The following is a 16,925-nucleotide window of genomic DNA, read 5'->3' on the forward strand; positions in this document are numbered from 1 at the left end:
TGCTTATACAGAACTTTAGGACAGTTTTATCAATGGACACAGGGAACATATTGGAAGAGTGCAGGTGGCTGAGTACTGATTTGTAGTTAGCTGAGAATGGGGGAAAAGCAGGTAAATCTGCTTGTTCTCAAGGATTTATTCTTTTCTAAAAGAGAAGAAATGTTGGAATATTCCAGTATTGAAAATACTGGAATCCTTACTATGGATCTTGACCAAAAACCTGACATGAAAATAAACATATCCGCAAAACTAGCATTGTATAGAAATTCTTTTGGTTGAGTGTAATTTAGAAAAATATAATAATATGATAGAAGTAGTACTAACTTATACCCTACAGACAATCTTTATAATTTCAACAGTAAAATGAAACCAAATGCTTTCTGCAACTTTTACCCATCTTTGTGTAAAACAGTCACAAAATTGCGATTGGTAGCAAAGGAAAATTGGTGGATTCAGTGCTTAATCATAGAGAAGTACTAAGAATATCCAAAATACTGTATAAGTTTTTAACACAAGGAAGTTGAGACTAAAAATGTTAGTGAGTAACTATGAAGTGGGAATTTTGTTGCATTTGATTGAGGGGATTTCTCAGTGCTTATTAGAATGAGAAAGTAAATGGTCTGCTTTTCTCATGGAAATAGTCTGGAGTAAGAAAACAACACTGAAAAATTTCAAACTGCTATAGTGCCTTATTTAACCCCAGAGGAATGCAGCAATGCATGGGCTACATGTTGACATAATCTACTGATGTCCTATCCCTGGAGACTGAGAAAGAAATTAGTTTCCCTGAAATTAAGAGCAAAACATTGAGCCTAAGGTGGAAAGCTAATGTAGATTTGTTGGGGTAGAGGGTTGTTCATTTTAGTTGGTGCTTGTTGTTCCATGAATAGCAAATTGGCAAAGAATATGCAGCAGTGAAGCTAGCAAATAAAGGGGATAAGGAGTTCATTGAGAGCAACAATGAAAGACTATGTCAATACAGAGCAATGGGCCTTGTGCTGCAAAATCTTTGGCACTGGGTACTGGATTCTGTATTCCCTTGTGGTCTTTTCTTGTGGCTTCTTTAGAATGCATTATGGCAAGTGGCCAGAATTAGCTCTGTCTTCCCCTGCAGATAGCCTCTTCTCTGTGCCAACTTGCTCTGGATTTTGCCAAATTAAATTATTCTGCAGAAATTTGGAAAAAATGTGATTGCTTCTAAGAACAGAGCGTTTGTTTGGCCTCTTTTTGTTGTTGTCGTTGCCTTTTTTTTTTTCCTGTGACAATTAGAAAAGTTAACTTTATCCACAAATTAATGCAATGGAGAAATAAAGAATAACAAGTGTGCACGGATGTAAATAACTTCATCCAATAGACTTCTGAAAATAGAAAAGGACAATAGTCCTTGCAGAGGTATGGGTTGTGTACCTAAGCATGGTAGGAAAGACTCTAGTATTGAAAGCCACTTGAAACTGAAGATGGCAGAATCTGTATCGGATCGCTATACAGATTTTTGTGAATGTATAAAAGGCACGTGTCACCATGGTGATGGTTTATTAAGCTGGGGTTACCTAACAGCAAAACTTCGAATTCTTTTCATGTCCAGTTGAGGGAATTAATTGCAGTACTGAGGTATGTGCCAACATCCGCATGCTTTAGTCTAATTTTAAAGTCTGACTTGCTGTCATATTCTTGATGAAACCGGAAGATTTTCTATTTGCAACAGTTACCTACTGCCATTGAGTTTCATTTATATTTTCATTTTAAAGCAGTAGTGTATGATGAAGAGTGAAAAGAGATGAAAATTGTATAGAAACCACATTTTGGTGCTGTTTTCTGAATTAAGACCAACGACTGTGAAGCTGAGATTTTTAATGAGAATGCTTAAGACGAGGAGAAGTTTGAAATATAGTAGTGATATATGCAGTCTTCTATGATTGCTGCCTTTAACTGCTTCATCATTCATACTGCCTAAATATAATTGCACTGCTAGCTGTTGTGTTTACAGTCTATGATGTGTAAAAAGATGTCCTACTGTGACATGTTCTAGTTACAATCAAATTATCTGTAGCAAACACAGAAGCTGTTGAAGTTCAGTGCTTCTCAGTGGGGTGTTCTTGTTCCTCTAGCTTATTTCTGGCTGTTGATATAGCTTGCCTTCATGAACCCTGTTCTCATATAAAATAACAAAACTGAGGCAGTTCCCCATTCGACTTCACAGTAAAGGAGCGTGTCATGAAGTATTTAAGGAGACGTGTATCTCGAGTATTTTTCTGGAAAAATAGTGTTTTACAGATTTGTAATACTGAAAGCCTTTTTTTCACTTGTATGAGTTTTTAAACACTTGTTTCGGTAATTTGTTTCAGTAAGAATGCTCCAATGCATGCTGCTGTTTCACAATAATTATGTCTGTTATAAATCTACTTTTCCAAGTGTTTAGGTAACTTAGCCAGAAAAAAAATGTTTATAGGATGAAAGTTGCTTATGTAATAAATCAAGAAAATAAATGTATTTGTAAAGCAATTTAAAAAAACCTGAGGACCCCAATAGTTTTAATGAAGCTAGATGTCAGTGTGTCACCAAATGAAATAGCTCATCAGGCATGGCACTGCAATGCATCTAATCTGGTAGCAGAATCAAACTGCCCAAAGGTTTGAAACACTAAAGGTGACTGTACGTAGTCTCCTTTCCGGTCTTCAACTGTCCTGAAATTCAATGGACAGCAGAGTTGCCTCTAATGTCCTGCCAGCTCAGCCGGTGCCCCTCTGCTTCTGCTGTCTTTGAAGCCACACTGTAATAACTAGCTTTGTGTCAGATCACCAGATATGTTGCTGTTTGTATTTTAGCCAGAGCGTCTGTTGTTTGAAGTCCCACTTACTGCATTCCAGCTGGTGCTCAGGAGTTCTTTTAGGGATGTTTAATCTTTTCACTAGGTTTCAACGCTATTTTTCTTTATTAACCCAGTGAATGATACCAAGCTTTTCCAGAATGATTGACATCATTCAGGAAGAGTCTTGGTTATTGGAACTCCATTTGCTAATGAAGTAATCATTGTAAGCAAACAAGTGGAAAGACTTTGGCTTTGATGTATTTGCTGAAAACAGTTTCTTGTGGGCTGTTACTTAGGGTAGGGATATGGGTCCTTTGCAACTGTATAAAGTTGCTGCTTTTGGAGCTTAAGTCCTGTTAAAAGCCTTGACTTTTTTCTGTTCTTCCAGCAATCAGACTGGCAAAACCAATGAAAAAACCACCTTCTCACCCCAAACAAATAATTATTTGTGCTTACCACCTTGTAGAAATCAAGTTTCCTTATCTCTAGAACTTGATCCTTTTTGTGAAGGGCTGTGCCAAAACTAATACACTTGTTCTTTTGTCCTTCAGGTAATAACATCCATTGTTTCATAGCTTTGTTGCAAAGTATTGTTCTTTTCTCCTCTTTAAGGCTCTATATAAGAATATATTTTATGATCTGTTTAACAAATCTAGGGCAAGAAAGTTGAAGAACAATACAAAGAAACTGCATCATCCTATATCCAGCGTGAAAGGCTCTACCTGAATATATTACAGTTCAAATTAAATCCTCCTTTTTGGCAATTTGAAACAAAGTGAATCTTAAACCTGGGTTCTAGAGTAGTACCAAGTCTTTTTTTCCATATTTTTATTGGGTGAATATCAGTGAATAAGCAGATTGATCAAAAGTATAAACCCTCAGGAAGAAGTACAGTAGAGTAACGTGTTTCCTGATTTCTCTGTGACTTTTCTGAATTGATGATGTCTTCTGTTAATCTTCATTAGTTTTATGATACTGATAGTTGGTGTGACATGTATTCGTATTTAATATTGGTGTTATATTACTTTCTTGTGGCTAAGCTGCAATTATCCTTTCATTGTTTCTGGTCACACTGTAGTATGCTTTTTTTCCTATTTCCTCTGTCAGAATTCAACCAAAAAAAAACCAAAAAAACCCCTTGCTCTTGCTGGCCAATTGACTTGCTTTGACCTTTACTAGAACAGGCAACTCTTTCTCAGTTATATCCTTTTCCTGACTCTAAGTAGCACGTAGATGACCACTGTTGACCATATGCCTCACTGCAAAACTGAAGTGAATCATACTTTAGAGTTGGGGGAGAATGAAAACCAAAAGGTGCAGATGAATACTGAATACTAACCAAATTGCCAGTTACAAATTCTCTGGCAACAGATGGATAATAAGGTGCGTTTTCACTCTCTCACTGGCACCCAAAGAGATTACTCTAAGTGCCTCCAGAAGAGCAGGGACAACAACATTTATGGTAGCATTGAGACTGCTGAGCAGGTACCCTTCCCTGGATGGTAGTCTTTTGCTATCAGTCAGTAAAGCTGATAAGGCTTTTATAGTAACTTCGAAGATCAGTTGACTCTACTTGAAAAAGAATTTCTGGGCTGGGCTAAGTGAAATATTCTGGTTCATGTGGACCCCACAAGAAGCTGACAAGGAGTGATGCTTGTAATGCCACTTCTCTGGCAGATGAGAAAAAGGTGATATGTTTAGTGTCATGATCTACCTTCCTATGTCTAGAAGGAGGAGAATGTATTGAGGACTCTCAGTGACATTAAGACTCTGGGATATACAGTGATAAATAATGTCTGGTAAAGCTGAACAAGGTCTCTGCTCTTTTCATTTTTTGTCCAGATGGGATAAGATGGTAATGATCTCATTTACCTTTTCTTGATGGAAGAGGCAGTTGGTCTCAAGTCTGATTTAATTCATTTTGAATCTTCATACCTCTTAAAGGAAAGTACATCTTAAGAATGTACTTATTGCACAACCAATCCTTTCTGTGACTAGGTAAATTTTATAGTGAGGCGTTGTGATGGCCCTAAGAAATAAATTGATGAATGTAACTAATTGCACTTTGTACCATGTTGGTGTTTACTCTGCAATGTTGAGCTTTGACCTCTTACAGAGTAAATCCTATTAAATTCTCTAGGAAACTGTCCAAGTAAGCTGGAATTATCTGTAGAATATTTGTTAGTTTTTCAGGTAAAATTAACTTTGTCTGTATATTAGTGTCACGGGAAACATCTGTCCTTGGAACTTCATTTTTTTCCTTGCTACACTGAAGCTTTAACCTTAATGTACTGTCTTCTAACTATAGAATGGTTTGGTTTGGAAAGAACCTGAAAGATATCTACTTCCAGTCCCCTTGCTGTGGGGGATTTGGTCGACCATGTTGCACAAAGCTCCATCCAATCTGGCTTTCAAGACTTCCAGGGATGGGGCATATGCATCCTGTTCCAGTGCCTCACCAACCTCACAGCAAAGAACTTCTTCCTATCTAGTCTAAATCTCCCCTTTCTCAGTTTAAAGCCATTTCTCCTTGTCTATCACTACCTACCCTTGTAAAAAGTCCCTCTCCAGCTTTCTTACAGGCTCCTTTAGATACTGGAAGGCTGCTCTAAGGTCTCCTCAGAGTCTTCTGTAGGCTGAACCATTGCAACTCTTAACCTGTTTTCATACTTTGAAGCAATTACAATAGGTCTCATAGGGGCAGAAATCTTCAAATGGTATGATTCTGGGTAATTTTATCAGGTTATATAATGAGCTCTAACTTTTACTACATTCTTCATACCCATTCTTGTGAAGTTAGGTTAAACATGCCTCCTTCAGGTTCAAAACGTATAAACTATCTGATTTGCTGACACAGTGGAAGATGAATCAACATCTCCGAATGACTAGTCCACGATATAAAATGAAGACTCCACCTTGGGTATTTTTATCATTTGTTTTCCTTTCCTTTGACATTTGTTCCTCTCAATGCTGCAGATGTGAATGAGTGATAGGGGAGAGACCATGATCTCTCATTTCCTTTAACATTCACAGACATGCTGGTCATCTTGGGCAGATACTAGATTGTCTAGAGGAAATAAATCTGCATTTCTGTTAGTGATAGTTAATTTTTACATTTCAGTGTACTTGCATCTTTTTCATTTGGTTACCTTAAGGCCATACTACTCCTTTTGACATCAGTTGATATGCAACATTTTTATAGAAGAATTTAGGACTCGGTATGGTAACTTTGGGTCAAAGAGCCAGGAATACAACTCCATTTCTTTTCAAAGAATCCTGCTGTGAACAAATTCAAATTGAACTTCTTTCTAACAGCTGTAGAACAGTCATTAATTATATATCAAAGATGCTGTGTTTGTACTTCAGCTTATCTATTTTGTTTTCATTCATACAAGCAGTAGGAAACACTTGATTCTTAGCATCTAATTTGTTAATACATTTAATACATATAATCTTCATGTACAGCACAGTAGGAAATGTTCAGCAAGGATACAGTAATTGAGGAACATTCTTTCCTGTTTTCTATGATTTTTACCAAAAAGGTACAGAATTTGTTTACCTAGTTCTTTATACCCTATAGTTAAGCATATGGAATTCATTATTAATACAAGAAGAAAATCTTTCATATCTGTATCGTCTATAGATTGCTTGTTCTTTTGTTGGACTTATGTACTTTATAGGTACATGTAAAAATAGGAAGAGTAGATACAGGGGTAGGACAACATCCTGTGGTGGGGATTCAATCATTTGATAGTGGTTACCTTTAATGAAAACAAATAAATTTCAGTCCTCTCACTGTGTGGATTCTTATTTGGAGATGTTTGAAAGATTTTCAGCGTATTTGATTTAGGATTAATAGTTCTTAGTGTTGGAGACTTCTTAAAATTTAAATGATGGGTTTTTTTGCGTGTGAGTCAATTTAGGACATTAGGCCAATTTGTCTGGTTTTATGCATTTATTAATCAATATGCGTATTAAGCACTATTAGTCAGTAGCTTCAAAGTAGAAACAATATATATGTCTTCTAGGACACAGAGAATTATTGCTTGCTTGCTTGACTTATCTGAACTGGTAGGGTTTTTAACTTTTTACTGAGTTCCCACAAATCTCTCCATTTGCTATTAGTATACCTCAAAAAGAAAATAACAGATATATGTGATTCTATTGATGTTCTCTATTTATGAACTCTTTTTTTGAGTGTATGCAGTTCTAATTAATTGTTATGCCATGAAGTTTTACTTTGCCATTGCTTTGGTCTGAAGATCCACTGTATTTCAGTGAAAGTAGGAGTCATAATCCATGGACAGCTTAATTGACTGGGAAGCACTCGTGTTTTATTTTTTCTCTTCAATATCTTTTAAAAAAGCTTTTATGTTATACTGTATAAGATTTTAATGTGCTAAAATAGTTAAAATGTAATTCTCTTAGTGATGTTTACAAAAGAAACTGTCATGAGCTTTATTTTAATCTGTGAACTAATCTTTCAGTATTTTAAACAGCGGTGGTCTACTTACACAATCTATCACTAGACATTAATTTCTGACAGTAATTTCTTCTTTTTCAAGAACTATATCAGTTTTTCAATTACCAACATAATACCTGTGTTACTGTACGTTTGAAATCTGAAATCAGCATGTTTCATAGATTTATGGAGTATCTGAGGTAGTTTGATTTTTGAAATGGTGATGGGGATTTTTGAATGAAGTTACTGTCCAAAAAAGGTGCTAGAACGGAAACTTTGAAAAAAGAAAAATTATTTCATACAGAAATGCATGGAACCTTGCTCCAGTGAAGTTGTAGTGGAATAATTCCAATTTCCTTTCTTTTTTTCCTTGGATTTTAGATTTATCCATGGCAGTGCAAAAATTTTCACAGTCTTTGCAAGATTTCCAGTTTGAATGCATTGGAGATGCTGAAACTGATGATGAAATTAATATTGGTAAGTACATTCTGTGCTCTGATTACAGTAATTTTTTTTAATTGTTTCATATATATTTAATATGATTTCACAAATCTAGTGGGACAGTTAACAGGGATTTTTTTAATAGAGCATATTACAAAAATAGAAAAATTTCAATACATAGAATTCATGTAAGACTTAAAAATCATGTCAAAAAGCTATGTCTTCTTGACATAACCTGGCTCATTGTAGAGGGAACCATTTATTAGTACTTTGTCAACTAAGTTTTCAAAAATGTGCTGCTATTTTTATTTTGGAGCCAGTTTTAACTGGGACACTAAGTAACATAGGTCTGCAAAAAAATATTTAAGTGCCTAGTAAGACACAGGAAGTATTTTAAGGGTTTAAAACCAAGAATATGTTCTTTACAACTTCTGCATTCCTAAGTATATAGTTGTCTGAACTCTTGCCAGTAAAATTTATTAGCCGCTTAATGTTCTGTGTCTGCGCACACCCAGAAATCTGCATTCGCAGAGCTAAACAACTCAGCTTTTCTTCAACGTAAGCTTCTTTAATATCATCAAAATAGTCCTCCTCTGCAGGCTAATCTTGGAAACAATTCCAGGATTCAGAAATTCAACCACTCTTTACTGTAAGGCATCGCTGTGGTTGCAGTGATGGTTTTGGGCAGTAGGACAGCAGCTGGAATGTTCTATCTCCCGTTGGTGAGAAACTTGGATTATAATCCATCTTCAGAAAGGCTAAATTCAGTGTCATGAGTCTTAAATACCACATGGCCCCCATGTCTTTCCCAAAACATCTGAGAGGAAGGAAGATAGTTGTCAGAGAGTAGTTGCTTCTAAAAATAAATAATTTGGCAGTACAAAAGGGAACGTAGGACTTGTTAGCATTTTTTTTAAAAGATCTATGTAATGCAGAGAGGAAACTCAGATTTAGGCTTTTCCAAGTCTATCTCTCATTGCAACCTAACTTCAAGTTTCCTCTCCCTTCCATATTTCCTTTTCACAATGGAGTTACTAATAATTGGACATGAGATTTGAGCTGCTTACTTTTACTGGCAAGGTTTGCCTCATCCTCACCCTCCAACAACTAGGATATTCATCAAAGATGGGTAGTATTTAGTCATAGCCATAGTCTTCCACTAACCTTTGGCAAGGGGAAAGAGAGGAGGTTTAGTTTTACTGTTATATAAGAGAGTGAAACCACTGAGGTGCTTCTGTTCAGATATAAAACTTAATAGATTCTTCAGATCTATCAAGCTTGTAAAGAGACAAAAAATAAGTGGTTTGTTTGTACTCTTTGGCATCCTACATATTTCTTGGCTGTTAAAATTAGCTTCTACATATTTTACTCATTTAAACTAAATCTCAATGTCTCAGTTAAATGTTTTAAATTTGCTCCATCACTTTTTAAAGGAAATATGATTTTACATTAAAAATTAAGTTGCTGAGAATAATTATAACTTTCATTTTACTGTAATCTAAATGTGGCAAAGACTAGACGTTTTATTGTTTGGACATTAAACAGGTATTTAAAACTACTTAGAAAAAATGGAGTTCATGGAGCTTGACAGCTGCTTTATTTCATTTGGAGCTTCAAAGAAGGGATTTCTAGTTTCTAAAGGACCTATTGCCTGATGGATTGTCATGTACATCAAAGAAGCTTATGAGGGTATAAAGGTAAACTGACAGGAATCAAATTCAAGTCTAAGAGAGCTTGAATGATACTATGTGCTTTTACTGAGTAAGGCTCAATTTTTGATCTCCCTAGAGCAGGGATCTAGAAGTCATCCATGCCTTTAACATGCCCCAACAAGCTAGATGTTTGCTTATCATCAAAGACAACTTTGCATAGATGAATCCTGCTCTCTGACTCCTGCCTTCACCTCCTTTTTTTTTTTTTTTAACAATATCTATGATGTATCTTGTGTAGGCTACTGGGAAGTTTTACTTCAGTCTGCAGTGGTACTCTCTCTTGATATGGTTTTGTATAAAACCACTGTGTACATAGGCACTTAATACAGGGACTATATTCTGAAGATTTTAAAATACATTTCTATTTCAAGCTTAGCACACTACTCCACCTTAGCATTGAAAATTCACTCCCTGAATGGGGCTGCTTCTGTCAGAATATGATTAGTGCTGTTAAAAAGTTTCAACTTCTTTCAATATAGATTTTTTTTTTTCCCCTTACTAGTAATAAGTATTTGGAACAAATTAATTTGTGTTTGTTGTTTTTTTTTTTTTTTAAACAGTGTTAGAATTTAAAGGTCTCTCTTCAGTAACTAAGAACAACATTTTCTGGTTTTTTGTTTGCTTTTTTTTTTCCAAACTATAAGCACTAACGTCATTAATTTTAGTTGGGTTTCCTGTAATCTGTGTGTTCTTAGATCCTCTCTTTATGCAACTCATCTATTCCAATAAACCTATTATGCAGAATACCTGAGAAGTAGTTTTAGTTAAGCTCCATGACAATTCAGTACGAACAGAATTATGATGCTGTTCTCTACACATATTTTAATCCATTTGTTATTTAATCCAGTGATTTATTTGTTTTTGTTCTCTTTACTTCCTATCTTTGACTTTTAATTGTTGTGAATTCTTGTTATTTACAAATGTTTAATTCTTCCATAGAAGTATTATTCTTTGACAGAAAAGTCTGTGTCTTTTTGTGTCTGTAGAATGTGTTTTAAGTAATCTTTCCGTGTTGTTGCAAATTTCCCAAATTTATCTACATAGCCACTTTTATTTAAAGCAGTTCAGAGTCAGATATTTAGTGCCTGGGTTGTAAGCTATTCCCCTGACGTGCCTAAAAAAGCAGATTGGCTTGTTCTCTTTTTTTTATTTTTTTTTTTTTCTTTGAATGTGAACATCAAAGGATTCGTGCTATAAAAACCTTTTTCAAATTTTCAGACATTTTCAGCAAATTGGGTTTGGGAAGCAGAGCTTCCTAGCTTTACTAGCTTCTCTCATTAAAAAATAAACAGCTAGGAACAATTGTTAGTGTTGTGTCTTCCTCTGTTTTGAAATGCATGTGACAGCATGTGATCTGCAGGCTATAATATTTGATAGGGCCATACTAAATGATAGTAGAACATGGATATTAGCTGCAGTTGCATGTGATTCAGCCAAGCTGTAATTCCTTTGAAAAGTCAATCAAACTGGCATCTTTAGTACAAAAATAACATCATGAATTACAGGGAATCATTAATATAAAAAGGCATAGAATCATAGAATGGTAGGGGTTGGAAGGGACCTTTAGAGATCATCTAGTCCAACTGCCCTGCAGAAGCAGGTTCACAGCATAGTCATAAAGTTTTTTGGTGTAACTTACCCTTAATCTTAGGGTGTTACTTCTGCATTTTACTAACAACTGTGCTTTCCTCAATCTGAAATAGCTACAATCTGACAATGCTTGCCCATCCACACGTTTAGACATATCAACCTGTTCGGTTACTCTCTGACCCCTTTGCAATTAATATTTTAAGCAAAAATTAGTTCTTTTAGTTGAGAGTCAATTAATTTAAAGGTGAGTTGTTTGTCATGCCTTGTGAGAGCTTTATGCAAAATAGGTGAATGATTTTTGCATGTTTCAAACTTTATGGGTAGCATAGAATGTTAGAGAGATGGCATAGGTGCAAAAACCAATGTTTTCAATTGACAAGTGTCTTTTTCCTTACTTGGCACTGTACAGATATAAATTTTGCAAGTAAATTTTCCCAGCTTCTCCTATCCTAGTATTAGCACCTTGTGTCACCTGATTCCTTCCTCAAGAAGCTCCCTATTTTTATTCTTTTTTATCTGTTTATGTTGCCTAGACTGTGGCTGATAGACCAGAAAATAATAAACATTATTTAACTCAATGGAATTCTGTCCTGTTTCTTTAATAAGTTCTTGTCTATTCTGTGTTTTGGCTAATTATAGATCAGTGAGACTTTACATCAGCAGTATAAGACCGTGTTCTTCAGAATTAAAAGAAATTAAGACACATTAATATATTCTGGTATTGTGGGATTTTACTTCAGTATCTGTTTTTTATTAGTGTGTACTCTTTAGTAAGAAACACTGGAAGTTTCCTTCTCTTCATCCCTTATAACAATGTAAAAGGTTAACTAACATTAAGAAGTGCCAATTTCCAGGTTTGTAATGATAAAAACTACACATACAATGCTCTATTAAAATTAAAGCAACAAAGAAGATAATTTTAGCAGCTTTATGCCTGCTTAAAGTGCTTGAAGGCAAATCTTGACAAATCAACTGGGACACTACAGTCTGCAAGTTAGGAGGTTCTCACTTGGTGCCACTTGGAGGGTCCGTGAGAACTTTAGGTGGCAGGCTAGTTAGGATTTCAAGCCACTGTATTTGTATTGTTTGTTGTGTACTTCTTGAATTTGTCTGGCTGTTTTGGAATTATTTATTAGATGCCATTGAGCTACCTACAGTCTGAATCACTTGGATATCTTATAGGTCATCTCCTTAATCACTTGAGGTTAGCTTTGATGTTCAAGAAAATTCTTTTTAGGGTTAATGTTTTACCTACTTTGTACTGAATTCCTATACATAATCAGATTTCTGAATGGAATTACCCAATGCCAAATAAGTCTAAGTGAATTCCAGCAGCAAAGGTCTACTAGCTCCCTATCCAAACCAAAGAAAGAGAAGGATCTTGCCACCACCTTTAGGATAGAGTCTCGGGGGTAGATTTCATTTTTAGTGTAGTCATCATCCTAGTAACGTTTGTAGTGCTTGAGTTGGTTGACCTTGTGCAACATATTAGAGACAAGCATGTTTACAGAAGGCGGTTGTGTTTTTTAGTTGGGTGGGGAAGGGTTGAGTCCTGAATTAACATAGAAAACTATTTGCAACAGAGAGTGAATTTGCATAGGAAGATTGTATACTGTTTTTCCACAGTAATTACCTGCCTAGATTTGGCAGCTGTTTTTCTCCTTCAGTTGGAAGAATGAATTTTATGATTCAGTTTAAGTGACCTTTGTAACTTTGTACAAACACCATGTAATATCTGAAAATCAGGACAACATTCTTTGGTGCTCCTGTAGGACTATTTTAAGTACAAAAGTTAAACAGTAACACATTATGGGAGGAACTCAGCACAGTCAGGGTGTGAAATGCCTGAAATATTTGTTTAAAATCTGTTAAATTTGTTCCTATCATTGTTTTGAGTCCCTGTTGCATATTTAAACAAATGCCACCTGTTTCCAGAATGCTATTGTTTCCTGACTCCCAAGAAATGAGTGATTTTTATGCTAGTGATAGAATCCCGTAGAGGCTTCAAAACAGCGTCTGCACCAGAAGGAGAAGATTGTCTTCTCCATGTTATGGAAAGTCAAATGAGATTGACAAAGCAGGAAATAAAGTAATGTTGCAATAGACCTCTGTCTGTGTAGAAGGAAAAGATAAAATAAGATCAGCAGAGGCCTTGTTTTTTCTTCTCCAAGATACATGTCAGAAGGTTGTTACAATTGTCATGCTCTGTTGCCTGTTAAGGTGCATATTCAAATAAAAAAAATAGTTTGGAGTTACTCATGCAGTTACTGCCCTTCCTGTCTGTGGTACCCTTCTTCTGTGGCAGGAGTAGATGGATGGGAAGTAGGAGATCTCCTGAGTTCCTGCAGATTTCATTCTGGTTTGCTAAGAGAGCCTAAAATTCATGCTAGTTCGTTTTATTTTATTGGACTGCAAACTGTGGTGTCTCAGACTCCCAATTCTCCTGGAGCTCATGCTGTTTTACAGAAAGAGATTGCGGCAAGCAAAGGACAATAATAGCGTTGGTTGTCCTGGTGCGTTCTACTGAGGAGGCTAAATAAGTCTGAATAGCTGAGCAAACAGGTAGATAAGTTTTTGCCACTCATGGAGCAAGATGAAATCTCTTTTGCGTCCCACATGAAAAGTTTGGACTCCTTTGGACTCTTGTGGATGCAGTCTACTTTATTATCCTCATTTCATGTCTTCAACATACCTCTTCTTCCCTCTTTCATCATTTAGCTTTGATATTTCTAGAGTTAGACATTCCAGTGGAAGTATGAATGCCTGTGGGGAAACAATCTGAGGACTAGAGAATTGCCTTACTGGGTTGGTTTGAAAGTAATTATTACGTACTGTTTGTGCTTTATGTCTAGTAAAAAGTCATAACACTAGAGTTCTCAAGTTAGTATACTTCCTGAGCAACAAGCTTTCATTTTCAAAAACAGGTAGTGGTTTGATCAATTCAGTCTTGAGATACTAAGCTTCAGGTTTGAACAAATAAGATGAAGGATTTGTATTTTCTGAAATAAAAATCCTTAATAAAGATTGGAGTTTTAAACACAGGAATTTCTTGATCCCTTTGTAGGCCTAAATTCTATAAAGAAATTACATCAAACCTAACATTTATTGACGTATTTGGTCATATTTTTTCTAATTAAAGTGTTTCTCTATTCAAGTAATGCACTGAATGTTATCAATCTGAAAAATAGTATTAATGATTCTCAGCTGCATTCTAAATATGTTGCTTTTTCCATTACTTCCCATATTTCAGCACCTGCAAAGAGCCACACACAAATAAGGTTTGTACAGCTGGAAAGACTGAAATATCAGTTTTTTTTCCCCTTCATTTAAAGTATGGATGTGCCTCTGAAGAATCTGGGATTGCAAGCTGGAAATGTAGTCATATTTACTTTTAACTCCTTTGTTTATGGAGTGTTAGGATTGAATATTACTTTTGCAACTTAATATTTTCTATGCTGCCCAGTGGTTTTTTGCCACATTGTCTTGTTATTCAGCTGTTTAAAAAACTTGAGCATGAAGTAGCAATTGTTTTCTTAGAGTGAATTATTTGTATTCATAGTGAATTTCTGTTCTTTCTAATGGATTTATGGTAGTGGTAGGCAAAGGACAGCAGGAGAGTATTAGAAGAATCTGTGACTTAACCAGAGTCGAACTTTGATATAATCTGTTTTTGAACATTTTGTGGTTTTAAATGGTGTTCATCCTCTCACAGTCTGTGGATATCAGTCTGCTCTGGAGAAGTCAGATCTGCTCAAGTCAGAGGTTAAAGGTGAATTTAGTTAAGGTAAAGATTAATTTGATAAAAGGATTTTTACAGTACGGGAAGTTAATTTCAATGGACACCAATTCAAGTTGTCAGATTTTAAAGTACATCTCCAGAAACACTATAAGATCACTTCATACCTTTTGGAGAAAAGATGAAGTATTGGATATTGCTCTCCACATGTTACTGAGCTATGGAGCTCAGCCTTATGCTGTTCATGTGGCTCCATCAGCTGGAAACGGAGGCTGGTTAATCTTTGGTAGATACAATAATTTAAACTCTATTTTGTAGTGGCATAGAGATACAGTATTTCTTGATGCACACTTTTCTGAAATTTACCTCTTTATTCTGTGAGAACATGGTAAAAATAGATGATTTGTTGTCCCAACAGTCTCCACTGATTCACAGAAGTGTAGAAGGAAGGGGAGGGGCAAGAAAAGGGATTGATTAACTTGTGGAAGTATTTTCGCGTAGTGTGAGCTAGTATCTGCCCGGGTGACCTGTTCAGTCCAGTATTTGATAATCTAAAATGTTCTGCTGTCAATTCAGGATACAGCTTTTTGGGAGAGGTGCTATACACATAGTCTCGACTGAGCTTTTTCTTCTGTGCTAGTGTTGCATTGAAAAACTGTTGTGTTTAAGAATTTGAGCTGCAGAAGACAGGCAAATTTCAATATAGGAATATTTTCAAAATATTTGCTAGTTTTATAGTGAGAGTAGAACACTAATACAGGGTACATACATTGGAGCTGGTTTTTTTTAAATAAAGTATTAAAAATTTGGTGGTGTTATTTGAATTGTTGTTTAATGTGGGTTTGTTTTGGTTTTTACTGATACACTGTGAGATAGTCATTATAAACTTGAAAAACATTTCAGGACTCTAGGAAACATTTTTCCCATGTTTTATGCGTTTACAGTTTTCTACTTGTGTTTGGTTTATGAAGTTCTGCACAAGTAGGGCATGACAATTTACTGATATTAAATATTTGGGTTTATTTAAATTATGTAACATTGCATGTCTTAAGGTTATCTCTCCAAGTATTGTGATTGACAAGTGATGACAGTGGATCTAGAAATTCTAGATAGTCTGACTTTCTTGTAAGTCATCTTTTTGGTGTTTTGACTCTGGCTGGATGCCAGATGCTCACTACACTGCTCTATCACCTACATCCTCAGCAAGCCAGTGATGGGAGCAAAATAAGATGAGGGTCTCGTGGGTTGAGATAAAAGAAGATTAATAGAGAAGCAGCAAAGCTGCACGTTTGAGAAGCAAAAGCAAATAAAGATGTTACTCTGTACTTCCCATCAGCGGTGAAGTCCAGCCACCTTCCAAGAAGCAGGACTTCAATACGTGTAATGGTTACTTTTGGAAAGCCAAAAATGGATCTTGCCCCCTCCCCTGCTTCCTGCTCCTCTCCCCCAGTTTATATTACTGAGCTGATATGGAATATCTCCTTGGTCAGCCATCCTGGCCTTAGTCCCTCCCAAGATCGTGCCCACCCACAGCTATTGGTGAAGATGGGGGAAAGAATGCTGGAGAGACAGCCCTGATGCTGTGCAAGCAGTAGTCTTAACATTGATGTGCTATCAATACTAACAGTAAGCACAGCACTGCAAGAGCTGCTGTGGAAAATCACTACCATCCCAGACCCACTACATCTGTATATACAAGTGTAGCTTTTTTTTTTAATTGGCTTTTGTCAAAAAGGAGTGGAAAGTGTAAATGGCATGGCTCAAAGCATAGTTTTAACTTTTGTACCCAGCTTATATTTGTTTAAATATTTGCAACACAATAGCTACTTTTAATAACAAAGAATTCTTGAGTCTGATACTGTTTGTAATTTGATTTAGGTAGTTATGCTGACAAAGTTATGCTTCAATAAAATTCTGTAATAGGGAAAAAAGATTCTTACTTGTATCAGTGGCTCTACATTTTATGCTTTACATATGTTTAGAAAAAACCTTTTTAGAATACCTTGCTATATTTACTCATTAAGTTTTGCAAGATGAAAATACTTTTGAGTTAAAATTCCAGTTGCCTAATATGGTGTGTACATATTGTACTGTAGTTGCAAACACATCTTGCAAAGCTTTGGGCTTTGATTAAGCTTAAATCTTGAATTTTTGCCTTATGTTGTTCACATTCAT

At 35.7% G+C, this 16,925-nt stretch overlaps 1 protein-coding gene across 1 annotated transcript in view; it reads left to right on the forward strand.

Annotated features, from left to right (window-relative positions):
• ARHGAP42 (Rho GTPase activating protein 42) overlaps positions 1 to 16,925 on the forward strand; it is a 154,882-nt gene that overhangs the window by 27,037 nt on the left and 110,920 nt on the right. Inside the window, exon 2 of the mRNA XM_061991652.1 lies at positions 7,653 to 7,748. Coding sequence (XP_061847636.1) covers positions 7,653 to 7,748 — 96 coding nt within the window. The remainder of the gene's footprint in view (positions 1 to 7,652; positions 7,749 to 16,925) is intronic.

The sequence above is a fragment of the Colius striatus genome, chromosome 1 (genome assembly GCF_028858725.1).
Source record: "Colius striatus isolate bColStr4 chromosome 1, bColStr4.1.hap1, whole genome shotgun sequence".
Classification (NCBI taxonomy): domain Eukaryota; kingdom Metazoa; phylum Chordata; class Aves; order Coliiformes; family Coliidae; genus Colius; species Colius striatus.